The sequence below is a fragment of the Pan troglodytes genome, chromosome 15 (assembly GCF_028858775.2).
Source record: "Pan troglodytes isolate AG18354 chromosome 15, NHGRI_mPanTro3-v2.0_pri, whole genome shotgun sequence".
NCBI lineage: Eukaryota > Metazoa > Chordata > Mammalia > Primates > Hominidae > Pan > Pan troglodytes.
This window is the reverse complement of record NC_072413.2, coordinates 97,911,972-97,931,118: the sequence shown is the minus strand read 5'-3', so window position 1 is coordinate 97,931,118 and position 19,147 is coordinate 97,911,972. Positions and strand designations below refer to the sequence as shown.

Genomic DNA, 19,147 nt, shown 5'->3' with positions numbered 1-19,147 from the left:
AGAAAATGGTGAGAAACACAAGATAAGATGCAGAACACTGGCTAAATTAACAGAAAGAAATGTGACACTGAGGAGGTTATGAATGAAAGGCATTCCAAGTCAAGCTCCTTCTCAACATGGACAAAAGGCTGCCAAGGGGGCTGAGCAGTTGTCTGTTTAGGGTGAGAAGTTATGAACGTGGTTCAGAGACAACGAAAAAGCATCCAAAAGAGATGCTCTATCAGATCTTCTAAAGCTCGAGGACACATCCCACTGTGAGGCAGAGTTGACGCTGTCAATAAGGTTATAAAATAGAAGATCCCTACAGAGACCAGCAGCTCAGAGTCAGCCACGTATTTCCCACAACCAAAACTCCAGTTTCCAAGAGTGTCAGCATAGCCAAATGGCCTGTGCATGAAAGAAACAGTATTTCCCACGACATAATCATATAATGAAAAGGCAAGACAATCCCCTACCCTGTGGCAACGAGCACTCCTAACACCCATATTGTGATCTCCTCCCTTCAGATGAAAAAGGAAGGAGGGCCTCCTGAGAGAAAGGGTGATAGGTAAGAAATGTATACAAGGATCCTGGAACAACTTGTTATGCCAGAGAACAAGTACTAAAGGCTCCTGAGGTCACGTCAAAAGGACCCAGGAGCCAACTAGAGTAACTTCCACCTAATATAACAGACAGGAACACAGCAAATATACTTCAATCCATAATGGCACCAAAACTACACCACTACCCACCACCACCACCACCACCACCATCACCACCACCACCATCACCACCACCACCATCACCTCCACCACCACCCCCCCCTCCACCACCACCACCATCACCACCACCAATACCACCACCACCACCACCTCCACCACCACCACCACCACCACCACCACCTCCACCACCACCACCATCGCCACCACCAATACCACCACCACCACCACCTCCACCACCATCACCACCACCACCATCACCATCACCACCACCAATACCACCACCATCACCACCATCACCACCACCATCACCACCACCACCACCACCACCACCACCACCACTGCCACCACTACTACCACTACCACCACCACCATCACCACCAATACCACCACCACCACCATCACCACCACCACCACCATCACCACCACCACCATCACCACCACCACCCCCACCACCATCACCACCACCACCCCCCACCCCCCCCACCACCACCAATACCACCACCACTACCACCACCACCACCATCACCACTACTATCACCACCACTGATTGGTGACTGTTAGAGGAGCAGCAAGCAAATATATTATCTCAGAAACTGGAAAATAAAGTGAATGAAATCAAGCATTAATTCTGACTTTCCTATATGAACTCTACCACTGGGTACCAAAATAGTAGATGAAGGAAAGTTTTTCTTCATAGAAGTACTATATCTAATAAATGAAGAAGAAAAGCTAACATTGGAAATCAATAGTTGGCAACCTTTATGGATCTAGGCACTGGGTATCAACAGCTACTAATGTCACAAAAAGTGAGAAAAACCCATTATGTGCCTCCGAAAGGAAAAATACAGCAACACACATACAGCTTGAATATGACCAAGCCTCGATATCCAGAAATCACTTTATGGGAAATACAGGGGACAGAGGAACACGTGAAACAACACCACAAAGATGCATTCAGCAAAATCCAGTGTGGAAAATGCTACAGGACAAACGAGCCAGTTTCATCAACAAATTTACTGTAATAGAGGGAGAGAGAGAACACCTATGGATTAACAGAAACTAGTAAGTCATATCAACCAATTACCATTGTGTGGGCTTTTTTTTGCTTCCTGGTTTAAACAAATTGTTAAAAAAAAGTAAATTGAAAACTTGAACATGCAACTGGCCATCTGATGATATTAAGACATCAATGCTGATTTGGGTTGGGGAGGAGACAATGATACTGTGGTTATATTAAAAATAAGAGGGCAGGTCTGTGCTGTGGCTCACGCCTGTAATCCCAGCACTTTGGAAGGCCAAGGACAGGGGTGAATTGCTTGAGCTCAGGAGTTCAAGACCAGCCTGGGCAACATGGCAAAACCTCATCTCTACTAAAAATACAAAAAATTAGCCAGGTGTGGTGGTGCATGCCTGTAGTCCCAGCTACTCGGGAGGCTGAGGTGGGAGGATTGCTTGAGCTTGAGGGATAGAGGTTGCAGTGAGCTGAGATCACGCCACTGCACTCCAACCTGGGTGACAGAGTGAGGCTCTGTCTAAAAAAAAAAAAGGCAGAGCTGGGTGCAGTGGCACACGCCTGTAGTCCCACCTATTCAAGGGGCTGAGGCTGTAGTGTACTGTGATCACACCTGTGAGTACCCACTGCACTCCAGCCTGCAACATAGCAAGACCTCATCTCTAACAATAAAAAACAGTCATTAAAAAAAATAAGAGCTGCCAGGGGCGGTGGCTCATGCCTGTAATCGCAGCACTTTGGGAGGCCGAGGCGGGCAGATCACTTGAGGCTAGGAGTTTGAGACCAGCCTGGCCAATCTGGCAAAACCCTGTCTCTACTAAAAATACAAAAATTAGCCAGGTGTGGTGGCGTAAGCCTGTAGTTTCAGCTACTCAGGAGGCCGAGGCAGGAGAATTGCTTGAACCTGGGAGGCAGAGGTTACAGTGAGCTGAAATCATGCCACTGCACTCCAGCCTGAACAACAGTGCAAGACTCCATCTCAAAAAAAGAAAAAAAAAACCCAAAAAACACAAAAAATAAGAGGGCAGTTCTTCTAGCTGTGGCCAAATGAGAAGGTTGGCCAATCCTCTCCCCATAAAGCAATTATGAAATTCTATAAAACTGACAAAAACAACCATTTCCAGACTCTGTAAATTGAACAAGACATGAAAATCTGAGAAGTGTTTATTTGAAAATCTTCTCAACTTCAGGTAAAAACAGGGTGAATCCATCATGTTCTTCCCTGGGCTGCCCTCACTCCTTCGCAGCAGCTGGGCCAGCACAGCGGTCCTGGCAGGGAAGAACAGGCTCTGAGGACCACGCGGCTGTGGTAAAGGGGCTCACTCCGTATGGAGCCCTGGGCAATAGTAGCACTGGGATGGAAGTGACCATCTCTAGGGCAGTTGGGTGGGGAGGGCCAAGGTTTCTACTGGCCTGAGGTTACGGTTATTGGATGGGTGAGCGCATTCCTGGCTGACGGGAGGCTGGTGCATGCACAGTGGAGGCAGGAAAGGATCCTGCCTATTCAGACACCCTTCCGGCCAATCTGAATCTGTACATGTGCATAGAGGAGACGTAAAAGGGTGAGTGGAAAGTAAAAGCCAGGCCTACATGGAAACGGCCTGAACTTTGAACATGCCCTTCAACCTGCCCACAGAGCCACTGGCAGAGGATGGAGCCTTACTGGCTTAAGTTATTTGTGCATAACCTCTGCCCAATCATTCATTCAAACTACATGAAGCAAAAATAGAGTTGAAAAGAGAAATTTGGTGGCTCCTGCCTGTAATCCCACTTTGGGAGGCTGAGGCAGGAAGACTGCTTGAGCCCAGGAGTTTCAGTTTAGAGACATAGGAATACCCTGTCTCTAAAAAAAATTAGCTGGGTGTGGTGGTGCCTGCCTGCAGTCCCAGCTACTTGGAGGCTGAGGTGGCAGAATCACTTGAACCCAGGAGGTCAGGGCTGCAGTGCGCCGTGTTTGTGCTAGTGTACACCAGCCCAGGTGACAGAGCAAAAAAAAAAAAAAAAAAAAAAAAAAGAAAAGAAAAAGAAAAAGAAAAGAGAAATCTGAATAGACTTGTAAGAAGTAAAGAAATTGAATTAGTAATTAAAAACCTTCCCACAAAGAAAAGCCCAGGTAGTTTCACCAAATTCACATACATTCTGTCAAATATTTAATATAAAACCAACTTTTCACAAACTCTTTCAGAAAACAGAGGAGAGAACACTTCCTAATTTGCTCTGTAAGGCCGGTAGTACTCTCATAACTGAGACAGACAAAGATGCCACAAGAAAAGAAAACTATGCACCAATATCTGTTAGAAACATGGAGGCAAAAATCCTTAATAGAATCCTAGCAAACACATGTAAAAGGGATTATACACCATGATTAAGGGGAATTTACCACAGGAATGTGAAGTTGGTTCAACATCTGAAAATTAATAAAACGTAGTGATATTAATAAAATAAGATGAAGGATGAAACCCACATAATAATCCCAAAGGATGCAGAAAAAGCATCTGATAAACTCCAACCCCATTCATGCTAAAACCTCCAAACAAATTAGAAATAGAAGGGAACTTTCTCACTATGATAAAGGGCATCTTTATCCCTCATGATGAAAGACTGAATGCTTTTTCTCCTCAGAAAAACAGAGGAAACTTAATAAAATGTAGTGATATTAATATAATATAATAAGACTGAAACAACTTTCTGTGGTTTCAGTAACCTGTGGTCAATTGTGGTCTGCAAATATTACGTATAATACAGTATTCTGAAAGAGAAACCATATTCACATAACTCTTATTACAATATATTGTTATATTCTTCTACTTTATTATTATTGTCATTAATCTCTTACTGTACCTGATTTATACATTTAACTTTGCCATAGGCAAGTATATATAGGAAGAAACATAGTACACTTAGCGTTTGTTGTTATCCATAGTTTCAGGCACCTGTGTGGGGTCTTGGGAGGTAGCCCCTGTGGATTAGGAGGGTCTATTATACTAAAACTAATCAAAGAAGTTTAGAAAGGTCATAGGATATAAGATCTACATGCAAAATTCAATCCTATTTTTACATACTAGCAGCCAACCAACTGAAAACAAAATTCAGAAAACAATTCCATTCACAATGGCATAAAAAAAAACTTATTTTGGAATAAATTTAACAAAGGAAGTGCAAGACTTGTACACTAACAACTATAAAGCATTGCTGAGAAAAAGTAAAGACCTAAATAAATGGAGAGACAGTCTTTGCTCATGATAAGAGCCACTATTGTCCAGGTGGCAATTTCCCCCATATTGATCTGTAAATTAAACATAATCCCTCTTACAATCCTAACAGGCTTTTCAAAGTTAGAAATTGACAAGCTGGCCTAGTGTGGTGCCTCACACCTGCAATCCCAACACTTTGGGAGGCCAAAGTGAGATGATCTCTGGAGACCAGGAGTTTGAGACCGGCCTGGGCCACAAAGTAAGACCCTGTGTCTACAAAAAAATTTCAAAAAACAAAATAATAAAAAAAGACAAGCTGATCCTAAAATTTATATACAATTTTACATATAGTAGGAACCTAAAATAGCCAACACTATTTTGAAAAAAACAACAAATTTGCAGCAGTGACACTACTCAGTTTGAAAATTTCCTCTAAGGTCACAGTAATCAGGGGATAAACATAGGTGAAGGGGACAGAACTGAGTATCTGGAAATAAACCTTTACATTTTTGATCAATTGATTTTTGACAAAAGTGTCATTGATAATTCAACAGGGAAAGACTGTGTTTTCAACAAAAAGTGCTTGGGACAACTAGATACCTCTATGCAGAGCAAACAGGCTCTTCCTTCTCACCATCCACAAGAAGCAAGTCTAGTGTACTCTTGTAACTCTTGTGTAATTAACTCAAATGGATCATAGACTCGAATGCAAGGGCTAAAACAACTCTTCTAAAAGAAAGCATACAAGGAAATATTCATGATCTTGGATACGACCCCAAAGGCATGATCCACAAAAGGAAAAATTGATAAACTGAACTTCATCAGAATTGAAAGCTTTTGTGCTTTAAAAAACCCCATTAAGAAAATGAAGGCTGGGCATGGTGGCTCACACCTATAATCCCAGCAGTTTTGGGAGGCCGAGGCAGGCGGATCACTTGGGCCCAGGAGTTCAAGACCAGCCTGGGCAACATGGCGAAACCCTGTCTCTAACAAAAATACAAAAATTAGCCAGACGTGGTGGTGTGTGCCTGTGTTCCCAGCTACCTGGGAGGCTGAGGTGAGAGGATTGCTTGGACCTGAGGTCAAGGCTGCAATGAGCCATGATCATGCCAGTGCACTCCAGCCTGGGTGACAGAGTGAGATGCTGTCTCAAAAACAAACAAACAAACAAACAAAAAGATAAGCCATACATTCAGAAAAAATATTTGCAAATCATCTATCTGATAAAGACTGTATATACGGAATATATAAAGAGAACGTACTACTCAACAGTAAGACAAACAGCCCAATTAAAAATTGGCAAAATATCTGAATAGATATTTCACCAAAGAAGATACTGGAATGACTAATATGCACATTAAAAAATGCTCAATATCAATAGTCATTAGGGAAACACCAATTAAAACCACAATGAGATGCCATTACACCCTCTTTAGAATGACTATAATCAAAAGGACAATAACAAGTATTGGGAGGATGTGATGATACTAGAACCCTAGCACATGGCTGATGAGAATGTAAAACAGGACAGGCAGTCTGGCAGTTTCATAAAATGTTAAACATAAGTTTACCATACAATCCGTCAATTTCACTCCTAAGAATTTACCCGAGAAATGAAAACAAACACAAAAAGGCATATACATGAATGTTCATAGCATTATTAATAATAATAAAAAACCAGAAACAATCTAAATCCATAAGGCCAGGGTGCGGTGGCTCACGCCTGTAATCCCAGCACTTGGGGAGGCCGAGGTGGGTGGATCACCTGAGGTCAGGAGTTTGAGACCAGCCTGGCCAATATGGCGAAATCCCATCTCTACTAAAAATACAAAAATTAGCCAGGTGTGGTGGCATGCACCTGTAATCCCAGCTACTCGGGAGGCTGAGGCAGAAGAATCGCTTGAACCTGGGAGGCAGAGGTTGCAGTGAGGCTCTGTCTCAAAAAAAAAAAAAAAAATCCACCATTAACTGATGCATGGATAAACAAGATGTGGTATATACCCATAAAATGGAAAACTACCCAGCAATTAGAAGGAATATAGTACTGCTCCGTGCACAATAACATGGATTAATCTCAAAAACATCATTCTACGTGAATGAAGTCAGATGCAACCAACTACATATTGTAGGAATCCATTTACACGATATGTCCAGAAAAAGCAATTTTTGGAAACAGAAAACAGATCAGTAGTTTCCTCGGACTGGGGGTGAGGGTGGAAGTGAACTGCTAATGGGCATGGAGGAAACTTTTTGGATGATGAAAAGGTTAAAAAACTGGACTGTAGTGATGGTTGTTGCATAGCTCCACAAGCTTATAAAGAATCGATGAGCTGTACATTTATAATGGTTCATTATTGTATGTAAATTACTCCTCAATAAAGCTGTTAAAAAGAGTCCTCATCTTTTTGGGATATATACAATTATTAACAGATGAAATGATGAGATGTCTGGGAACTGCTTCAGAATATGGGAGGCGGGTGGTGGGTGGGGCTCCAGACGCAGGAAACTGGCTGAGAGCTGATCACCATTGAAGCTGGCGGATGAGTACATGGGGTTCATTATTCCATTCTGTTTAATTTTGTCTATGTTTGAAATTTTCCATAACACAAGCATAGTGACCCAAAGGAGGGAAAAGAACCCTAAATGCCATAATTATGTGCATGTCTAATTTAAATTTTACTCTGAGGAGGCTTGTGAAATTTTTTCTTTAAAGACACTGACACAGAATCTCAATTCTGTTGGGATTTTAAAGTAGTGAATACAATAGCAAAGACACAGAATCAACCCAAATGCCCATCAATAGTAGACTGGATGAAGAAAATGTGGTATATATACACCATGGAATAATATGCAGCCATAAAAAGGAACAAGACCATGTCCTTTGTGGGGATATGGATGGAGCTGGAAGCTGTTATCCTCAGCATACCAATGTAGGAACAGAAAACCAAATACCGCATGGGCTCACTTATAAGTGGGAGCTGAATGATGAGAACACATGGAAACACTGGGCGGGGAACAAGACACATTGGGGCCTGTTGGAGGGGGGCGAGGAGGAGGGAGAGCATCAGGAACAACAGCTAATGGGTGCTGGGCTTAATACGTGGGTGATGGGTTGATCTGTGCATTAAACCACCATGGCACACGTTTACCTATGTAACAAACCGATACATCCTGCACATGGACTCCAAAACTTAAAATAAAAGTTGATTAAAAAAAATAAAGTAGTGAATGGTTTGGAGTCTAACCTGGTGAGTATCGCATTACAGAGAGCTGTTCGTTTCCATCTGTGTGAACGGTGACCAAGTCTTTTGTTTCTGTGTCAAACACAAACCACCTGTTATCAACATGAGAAAAAGCACAGTAAGTTGTTTAATGAGAAAATGAAGATTATATAATAGTGGGATGAATAAAAATTGTTAATCATAAAAGCTTAATAAATACTCAGAATTTGCTTAATAAGAAAGCTTGTTCCCAGCTTTCATTCAAAGAAAATTTCCTATATATAAGCATTTTCTAATGAAAGGAACAGCATATTGGCTAGCATTCAAAACTATGCCATTATCAACACTATGACATGGTTTCTCTGTGTTTGTGCTTTGTCATTTACACATGGAGAGAAAGCTCTGGGCAGGGAAGATGCCAATACCTAGTGCCAGGGCATATGGTGAGAGGAAGCAGTGAAGGACCACCTGCAAGAGCTCACCCAGGTTTCCAGGGCGAAGCAGGACCATGCAGGAGGACAGGGCTGGGACAACTCCGGGGTGGTGGTGTTCCCAGTGGTGCTGCAGACAGAGCAGGCCAAGAGTACAGGCCTTATGGGGATGCTAGCCTGCAACCAACAGGGCGAGGGAAAGCACAGAGCAAATGGGAGAAATCGGAGTGGAGGACTGGTCTTCTAATTTCACCTCGCTGGGCCATTTCCTCAGTGGTGAGATGGGGAGAAGAGCCCAGGTCTACTCTGCAGGCTCAATATTAAAGCCGAATGATAATGGACACGGAAGTGCTTTGTATCCTCTGATAAGCACACAGTACCCACTAAATGAGTGTTAACATCAGAATGACTGAACTCTCCTGCCTGTTATATTCTCAAGGGGTGGTGGTGAGCCCCTGGTGTTTTTGGGATAAATGGAATGCGGATAAATGGATAAATGGATAAGGATAAATGGATAAACTGTTGCTGCAGTTTCTAACCTGCCTGAGGACATCCCATCAGCATGTCCACTGACGCAGAGTGTCCCTTGTCTTCCACAGGAGCCCCCCAGCCATGCATTGTCAGATGTCCTGCCCCCCAGAAATGTGGATTTTGCTTCTCAGTGCCAATTTCTTGCATCTTCAACAACCATTTACCTTTAATGTGCTATTTAACCTTAATAGAGGCTGGGGCTGATTAGAACATGGCTTTGAAGTGACCTGTTAAATCAACAGCATCGGGAGCTAAGCCCAACCTAGGACCTGAATGGCAAGAGGTACAGATGAGGGGCTGGATTAGGTGACCCGATCCATCTCCTCCACCATGGGACACTGTGATTCTGAGCACTGTCACCGTGTCCTACACACACAGTAGGCATGCTGGCATCCGTCAGCCTATTGGGAGACCAGTCATCAGAAGGTGGGAGCCTGATGAGTTAGAAGGTTTACCTGTCTCAAAGAGAGTCAAATGGGAGGTGGAGTGTGTGTGTGTGTGTGTGTGTGTGTGTGTGTGTGTGTGTGTGTCTGTGTGTCTGTGTGCAGGCGTGTGTGTGTGTGGCTATACAAACATTTTCATGAAGAATTCTGTTGGCTACGTGGAGCCCAATACTTAAGATATTGCTCCCTATGACCTGCAAAGGGCTACCCTTTCTTTATCCATATAGGCTCTGCAGTCATAGCAACAGAATCTAAGTGCTACGCTTTTTTAGAGAGGAAGGGTGGGAGGAAAAATATTTGACTGAAACCACAGTAAATGTATACAGTACAATGAGCAGCATAAATGTTCAATCAAAACCCGGAAAGCAATGATAATAATAACCCCTGCAGTGCCTGATGGGCAGCCCTGGCAGGTGCTATGTGCACTGTCTCCTTCGATCCTCAGTGCAACACAGCCAGGCAGGGAATATCACAATTTACAGAAAAAGAAACAAATTCGGAGAGCTTATGTAACTGGCTCAAAGACACTGCTGCTAAGTGGCAAAGCTGAGCTGCAAACGCAGACCCACCATCCAGTGTATAGGAGGTGCCAGGTGAATAGGTATTAACTCAATTGGAATATGAGGCTCAGGGTCTGGGCAGTTCCTAAAATTTTGAAAGGGCAGCTAGAAAAAGCATTTATTTTCTATTTTTAATTTTTTTTAGAGATGGGGTCTCGCTGTGTGGCTTAGACGAGGGTACAGTGGTGCAATCATAGTGCGATGCAGCCTCGAACTCCTGATCTTAAGAGATCCCCCTGCCTTAGCCTCCTGAGTAGCTAATACAGATGTGGACCACCATATCCAGCTCAATTTTAAATTTTTTATAGAGATAGGGTCTTGCTGTGTTGCCCAGGCTGGTCTCGAACTCCTAGCCTCAAACGATCTTCCTGCCTAGGCCTCTCAAAGGGTTGGGATTACAAGTGTGAGCCACTGTGACCAGGAGTAGAAAAAGCATTTTTAAATGCTCAGCACTTTGAAATGTTTTCTTGCTTCATTCCAAAATCAAGGCTCCTCCCACAGCCTCAATATCAGGGCTTGAGAAGCTCCACAAATCCTAGAGATTGTAGGCAAAATGTGTGTGTGGCTGGGTGTGGTGGCTCATGCCTGTGATCTCAGCACTTTGGGAGACCGAGGTGGGAGGACTGCTTGAGCTAGAGCTCAAGACCAGCCTGGGCAACACAGTGAGACCTGCGTCTCTACAAAAGATAAAATATTAGTTGAGCATGGCAGTGCACGCCTGTAGTCCCAGCTACTTGGGAGGCTGAGGTGGGAGGATCACTTAAGCCCTGGAGGCTGCAGTAAGCTGTGATTGTGCCACTGCACTTCAGTCTGGGTGACAGGGAGAGACCTGTCTCAAAAAACAAACAAAAAAAGTGTGTGTGTGTCTAGTGGAGGTAGAGGGTCCTTTTCAAGGAGAGAGGGTCTACAGCTTTCCTCAGATTCCCCAACGCTCAAAATGTAATGGGCCACTGTTTCAAGTTTCGCTTTTAACTTAATTCTTGGTAAGTCATTAGAAGCTTCGAACATGTAGCCAAGAGCTGAACGGGGGCCTGTTCCTGGGGAAATAGAAACAACAGGCCTCTTTTCCATAAGCTTTGCAAGCACAAGCCCTGCTGGCATGGACTTACCTCCCAGTGAGTGTTCCGACTGCAACCACAGACCCTGAAGGATGAAAACCAGAAGACTGAGCTGGATCCTAAAATATTTTAAAGGAAGTGTAAATTGATGAACAGATAGAACACTACAGCATAAAACACACACACGTGCGTGCGTGCACACACAAACGCTCACACTTCTAATTCCTTAGGGCTACATGGCTCTATTTGAAAAGTCTCTTTTCTAGAGAAAAATGTTTTCCTGCTTGAATGAATGCTGCGTTTCAATAATGCTAAATTTCTACCTACCCCCACCCTTTTTTGAGGCAGGATCTCACTCTATTGCACAGGCTGGAGTGCAATGGCATGATCATGACTTATTGCAGCACAAGTGACACTCCTGGCTCAGCCTCTGAAGCAGCTGGGACTACAGGTGTGTGTCACCACACCTGGCTAATTTTTTAATTTTTAATTTTGTAGAGATGGAGTCTCCCTATGCTGCCCAGGCTGGTTTCGAATTCCTGGGCTCAAGTGATCCTCCTGCCTCTGCTTCCCAAAGTGCTGGGATTATAGGTGTAAGCCATTGAGCCTGACTTAAATTTCTGTCCTTTTAGGATTTTTCCCTTTTTGTCTTATATCCTCTCATTTCTACAATAATCTGATGAAAGACAGGTAAATGCCCTTCTACAAAGTCACAGCTTATAGAACCCAGCCCCTTCAGTTGACTCCCCGTGCTGAGTGGTAAGCTCACTGAATAGTGTGCTTGATTGCTCCAGAAAGACAACCACGGAACCCAACTCCATGACACGGAGACTGGGTAAGTGGTTTTTGCACTGGTTTTGCACTGGGTGCAAAACACTATGGAGGCCTGGAAGGATCATGAGATGAGCAAGGCATGTTCTAGGTTTTGATCCAGTGGAACACACACAGTCATCACTAACTCAGATACAAGATGGAATGATCCATGAAAGAGATACACAGGGGAGGGAGGGATGAGGTGACACTGGGAAGCTGGGCCAAGGCTTCGTGGTACAGACGACCGGACTTGGGCCTCCCAGGAGAGGAAGAATTATCACTGGTGAAGGTGAGATGTGGCCACTCCAGTCGTTTTTTGGACCATGGTGAAGTGGGCAGTAATACAGTAAAAGTGATGGAAGCAACACAGCTGTGCATATTTGAGGAATGGCAGATAGGTCAATGGGCTTACAGCACAGAGTATATCACATTAGTGATGTCACTGCCATGGTAAGGACTTTGCTCACTAGGAAATAAGAACACTTTGAATGGTCTTGTCCTTTCAATAAAAAGACTGACATGATTGAACATGTGTTTTAGATAAAGGGCACTTGGCAGGAGTGTTTAGGATGGAGAGAGAAGAGATTAAGGAAGATCAGGAAGAAAAGTAGCAATGGGAATGAAAATAGGAGGCCCTGAGATCCACTGGATAATCTAAAAAACCAAGAGAAAGAAACTTGATATATGATTACATTATTTTAATGCTTTCTTTCTACAGTGGGAGCTGTAATTAAGCTCAGAGCTGCCACTAATACACAAACAGAAATCGTGTTCACTTGAAGCTTTACCATTTACAAAGCACTTCTGTCTGTGTCATTCATCTGAGCCTCGTAACAATTTTGAGAAGTGGACACTGAGTTACAGATGTCCAAGGTCACAAGGCCAGTAGGCAGAGGAGCTAGAACTTCATTGCAGTTCCCCGGCTTCCAGTTTAGAGCTCCAACTCTTATGTTAGGCTAAATGATTAACAGCCTGGTAAAGGAGCCGTCATTGCCTTCAGCCCTCCTGGACCACCAGCGCATAGGTAGAACATATAACACTGTTCCCTTTAGCCCCTTCCTGCCATCACGGGCCACACTTGCTCTCTGAGTGGCAGTGCCTGCCCCTTGGGCCCTTCCACCTCACGGCTCAGCTGGCCACCAGTGACCAGCACCCCTTCTGTGAAAATGAAGGGAAGGGAGCCAAAACTTGAACCTAGCACCCGGGACATGCCAGTAACTCTATGGGGGATGAAAGGATGATGTGTTGGTTTACAGAAGGGCTATTTCCTCTGTGCAATGGGATTGCACAGATCATTAGGGCACCGGCAACAGAGAATGAGCTTCTGATTCGCTGCAGTGCAATGCAGTGGAAAGAACCAGAGTTTAGGAGTCAGACTGAGCTGGGTCCTAACACTAGCTAGGTCACTCACTAACTTAGTGACCTTGGCAAGTTATTTAACTTCTCTACACCTCAATTTCCTAATCAATAAAATCAGAGTTTAAAAAAACCTCTTCAACCTGCAGAGCTGCTACAGGGATTAAGGATAATACACGCACAGTGCTTGGCATGCAAGCAGTCAGTGCTCAAGTAATACACGTGGGGAAAGGGCATTTCAACACTCTGACAGGTCATCAGAGTTTCTTTTGCAAAATTCACAGAGATGTTGCTTTTTTTTTTTTTTTTTTTTTGAGACAGAATTTTGCTCTTGTTGCCCAGGCTGGAGTGCAATGGTGTGATCTTGGCTCACTGCAACCTCCACCTTCCGGGTTCAAGCAATTCTCCTGCCTCAGCCTCCCAAGGAGCTGGGAGTACAGGCATGCACTACCATGCCCAGCTAATTTTGTATTTTTAGTAGAGACGGGGTTTCTCCATGTTGGTCAGGCTGGCCTCAAGCTCCCAACCTCAGGTGATCTGCCTGCCTTGGCCTCCCAAAGTGCTGGGATTACAGGCATGAGCCACCGTGCCCAGCTGACTTTCAAACGAAAGTTCACTTTACCATCAAACTCAAAATGTAGAGATATATTCAATCGTGTGTTTAGTACAGCTTGTAAATTCCCACTCAAAGGGTACACTGTAAATAGAATGCAGGCTCATAACAAGTATTTTTCACCTCTTAGGATGGTTGAGAGACTGTACTCAGAAAATCTGACAATGAACTCAGAAAGAACAACTTCTTGTCAGAAAATTTCAACAGTAAACTTCAAAATTACATGGCTGAGGCCACTTGAGGCAATGTTAAAAGTAACACTGTTAAATGCAATTGCAATGTTAAGGCAACTCTAAATAGATAAATAACATTTGCTTTGGGACAACTTTGTATCACTGTTGATTTCATGCAAAAAATAAATAAACATGTTCCAGATGAATTTCTGTAAGAAAAATGGAAATGTAATGTGCATGTTTACCTCTATTATTTTGTCCCAGACGGGACGGTGACCCACAGCGTCCCAGAGAGTGGCATGCTTGTCATGCCCACAGGTCAAGAACTGAGGTTTTGAGGCATGGATGGCCAGTCCCCAGAGCTCATCAGTGTGACCCTACAAATAACCAAGACAAACAGAAGCGCTCTGAGATACTACAGTTCGCACTCAGGAGCCGTAAGGGATGACGAACCGAGGCTTCATGCTGACTTCATAACTGCTCTCAACAGTTTCTCTCCTCCCATCTTCCAGCAGCCACAGACACTCTGGGGTGGAGGAAGGTTATCGTAGTATAAAGCACCTGATTGTAATGCTTGATTAGAGTCTGATATAATGCAAAATGAGAGTGTTTGCTGGGCCTGCTGAGCGGGATCGTACCTGAGTAATGGGTGTGAAGTCCCCTGACAGAGTGCCCTGCAGGACAAAGTTTCGAGTTGTGCCAATCAAGATCACATCGCCTTTCCCCTCGGCCACTGTCCGTATTGGACCAAACTGTTCTGGAATCTGCATTGAAAAGTCATATGAAAAGAAAAGATGTACAATTTCATTCAGTTGTTAGCTCAGTCATTCAAAACACTTATCATAATGATAGTCCCTATAATAGTTTTATATACACATATGTATATACATATAATGTACGTTCAAATATATATGTTGTATATACATATATATGGAGAGTTTCACATAGATAGATACCACAGCTGGCCAGGCTTGGTGGCTCATGCCTGTAATCCCAGCACGTTGGGAGGCTGAAGCAGGTGGATCACCTGAGGTCAGGAGTTGGAGACCAGCCTGGCCAACATGATGAAACCCCGTCTCTACTAAAAATACAAAAATTAGCTGGGCGTGGTGGTGGGTGGCTGTAATCCCAGCTACTTGGGAGGCTGAGGCAGGAGAATCACTTGAACCCAGGAGGTGGAGGCTGCAGTGAGCCGAGATCACGCCACTACACTCCAGCCTGGGTGACAAGAGTGAAACTCCATCTCAAAAAAACAGATACCACAGCCAACTGTTGAGTGAGTGATCAAAACCCTAAGCCTTATTTTTAAACTACAAACATTTTATATATCTTAGAAGCATCAGCAAGAATGAGGTTAAGAAAAAGCAATTTCCTCAACAAAATTTAAAAATAAGGAATGCTACTGGTTAGTTTTCTCTTTACTTTTTACAATTTCTGATAGCAACAGTAGATACAATTCAGAAAGTAAAGAATATAGGCCAGGCGTGGTAGCTCACATCTGTAATCCCAGCACTTTGGGGGGCCGAGGTGGGTGGATTGCTTGAGCCCAGGAGTTCCAGACCAGCCTGGGCAATATAGCAAGACTCCATTTCTACCAAAAATACAAAAAAAATTAGCTGGGTATGGTGGTGCGTGTAGTAGCTGGAAAGCTACTCAAGAGGCTGAGGTGGGAGAATTACTTGAGCCTGGGAGGCAGAGGCTGAAGATCACGCCACTGCACTCCAGCCTGGGTGACAGAGCCAGACCCTGTCTGAAAATAGTAATAATTAATAATAATAATAATAATAATAATAATAATAATATAACACTGCCATAATACAACTTAAAATGGTAAGTTCTTTGGCAATGTCATTCTGTTCAGTTTAAAAATCGACATAAACATATGGAATAATCTAAATGTTAAGAGAAAGAATTGTAAAATACACCCATTAAGAACAATTTGCTATGATGAAGAAACAAAGTTCTTGTACTATAAAAAGAACAAATGCTGCAGCTTGACCCTGGCGGTTGCTGTTAGGCTCTCCCGTTCCAGGAAAGAAGCAGCCTCCCCTCACACATTCTCCAGTGTGGCTTGTTAGCACAGATTTGAGTCAAGCTGATGATGACCCATGCTAATGAGGAGGAATCAGATACTAACAAACAGTGAATAGCTTTTATGAAATTAGATGGGGCTTTGGAGCTTTCTTTACAGTTATAATATGACTTGGGCATGTCTATGACTCTAGCTAGCAATTCACAATATGTTCAACCAAATGCTGGTCAAATCTTATTATTAAAAATGTTCTCACAACAGAATCTCCAGGCAAGGGGAAGTGATTTCCAAAGCTCAGATGAAGATCTTCCTTTATTAAGGGAAATAATCAACAGAACCAAATTTTCACACTGCCAGAGGGTGGTGCCATGTTGCTCTCTGATGTAAAATATAAGTGTTGTGTGTGTATCTGGGTTCAAAGTCCTAAAGTCTGTCCATTCTAAAGCTAGGGATGAAAAGCATCACCCTTCAGAATGAGGCCAATTTTGCAGTGTCTGCTCACAATTTCCTGGAACCTGGGGGAGAAAATTCACTGAGTGGGCAGAAGGAATATTAAATATCTTGCCTCTGGTGCCTACCGGAATGCAGGGCTGCCAAGTAGATAATGGGGAGGTACACCGGGTATCAAAAGGAGTCACAGCCCTAGGGAGCACATTGGCACTTAGCTGAGGGCCATGTACGAAGTAGATACTCAACAAATACTAGTTCACTCAATGCAATAATGTCTCCAAAATAACATGCTAGAAATTAAAAATTAAAAGAGGCTGGGCGTGGTGGCTCATGCTTGTAATCCAGCACTTTGGGAGGCTGAGGTGGGAGGATCGCTTGAGCTCAGGAGTTCCAAACCAGCCTGGGCAACATCTCTACAAAATTACAAAAATTAGCCAGGTGTGGTGGTGTGTGTCTGTAGTCCCAGCTACTTGGGAGGCTGAGGTGGGAGGATCACTTGAGCCCAGGAGGGGGAGGTTGCAGTAAACTGTGATCACACCACTGCACTCCAGCCTGGGTGACAGAGCCAGACCCTGCTCTAAAAAAAAAAAAAAAGAAAGAAAAAAAGAAAAAGAAAAAGTTAAAAGAGAAGACAGATTTTTATAATAAATCAAAATGTGGGTAACAGTCCCTTGGAAAATTGAGAATAAAAATATTCTAAATATGAAGTGTGTTACAACCTCAAGTTTTATAAACCTAATTCTATTTTATTAGTTATATTTAACCTGCCTCAGGATTTTAATAAAATACATTGCTCCCATATAATGTGATTTCACCTAAACAATTTTCAAAACTGTAAGATACAGATTTCAAACTAATAAAAAATGGATAACAGTTTAAGGTTAAAAACAAATTTTAGCAGTAGCCTTGATGACTTACCTCCGTTTTACGAAGTTTTTGATAGTTTCCGCTCCAAGAAATGAGCTTTCGGTCTTTCCCACCTCCCGACACCAGTGTGCCATCTCTTAACATACAAAGTGCAAAAATGCCACCCTCATGGGCCCCCTGAACTGCATAGCTTATTCGATTTGTACCTAAACACACCAAGAAAACCATCATTAGCACATTGTCAAAAGGTTGCCTCTGCCCATTTTCTAATCTCATCTGACTTAGGTTTTAAAACGCAATATTGTCCGTGAGCACATCATTGCAATATGAATCTATGAAGGATCCAATTTCTAGACGTTCGCAGAGCACCAGACAAGCATGAAATGGGTTACCTTAAAATGAAGGAAAATATGCATTGTTGAAGCCGCATGGTTGAAGCACCACGCGGCTGAGAACGTGGGCTCTGAGTTTAGATCCCAGCTCTCTAGTGAGCTGTTTCTCTGGACAAATTGCTTAGTTACTCTACCCTCAGTTCCCCCTTGGTGGAATGGGGCTGCTGCTTACCCTGCAGGATTGTTCTAAGGATTAAGTGAGCAGTGGATAAGACACCTAGAGCCAAGAGCAGCAGGGATACTGGAAATGTCACCAATACTTCTGAAATTGCATTTACAAGTCCGTCTCCACCTTCAGCGCCAACTCAAACTCTAAGATCCTTGAGAAAAGGGATTGTGGATTTTCCCTTTTTTCTTGTCACGGGGTAAGTGCTCATAAATGCTCACTGGACTTAACTGGACGCATGCTTTCTGAGTGATGCATCATCTCCCTTAGCAAACTGTTTGCTCACAGACAGCAGGGGATTTGGGTCTGACTCAGTTGTATGTTCACAGTGTCTAGCACATAATTAGCTTTCAATAAATGTCTGCCACATGCTAGATAAATCAGGATAGTTACTTAAATATTTTACAGACCTATAAGTAGTCATTAATTTCATCATAATCTGTCAGTGGATTTCCTAATAAAGCTATTTAATTCCATCATAATAGCTTGGGCTTAAAGAGCCTTTCAGAATGCTGTAAGGTCAGTAACTCTTACTATTCTCCGCTTTTCCTCTGTTCTAGTTTTGTGGTTTCAAGTTACACATGCACACATGCATGTGTGTGTCTCTGTAACTTGAAATTTCATCCTACTCCTGTACATTGTATTAATAGACAATTCTTAAAGCACTCATGTTTGATCTCTTACAACATTACCAAAAACCATTGGTTTTGGGAACAATCACTTATTACCTTTTCCCCATACTAAGATGTTGCCACTTGAATCTCCAGTAATGGTGTCACCGTTTTCAGAGAAAGTCACACAGAGGACAAACTTTGGCTTTTCTTGTTTCTGTAGAATGTAGTAAAAAAATTATATATATATTTAATCCATACAACATATATATATTCCAGACAACCTTTCATTTGTACTAATAACATCTAGATTCGCAGTGGTCCCAAGCTGGATAGTGTCAGCTTCTGTGACCACCCTGCACACCTTGCATTTCTGTCTACTATTACGTAACTTCTGCTGTGAGATTAACTGCTCTAAGACAAAGCGATTTCTAGCAACCCCAAGTGGCTGGGGAATCATAAAGCTGCAGACAGCAAGCGGAGGAGGGTACGGACCGGGGAGAAGGGTGGGGCTATGCTGTCA

The 19,147-nt window shown here is 43.1% G+C and overlaps 1 protein-coding gene across 6 annotated transcripts in view; it reads right to left on the bottom strand.

The window, feature by feature from the left end:
- EML1 (EMAP like 1) overlaps window positions 1-19,147 on the bottom strand; it is a 203,845-nt gene that overhangs the window by 12,465 nt on the left and 172,233 nt on the right. For all 6 annotated transcript variants that reach the window (XM_009428453.5, XM_009428449.5, XM_009428448.5 and 3 more), the window contains 6 exons: window positions 18,742-18,841; window positions 17,507-17,661; window positions 14,745-14,870; window positions 14,352-14,483; window positions 11,203-11,270; window positions 8,153-8,241 (listed from right to left, as the gene is read on the bottom strand). In XM_009428453.5, the coding sequence (XP_009426728.3) occupies window positions 8,153-8,241; window positions 11,203-11,270; window positions 14,352-14,483; window positions 14,745-14,870; window positions 17,507-17,661; window positions 18,742-18,841 (670 nt within the window). The remainder of the gene's footprint in view (window positions 1-8,152; window positions 8,242-11,202; window positions 11,271-14,351; window positions 14,484-14,744; window positions 14,871-17,506; window positions 17,662-18,741; window positions 18,842-19,147) is intronic.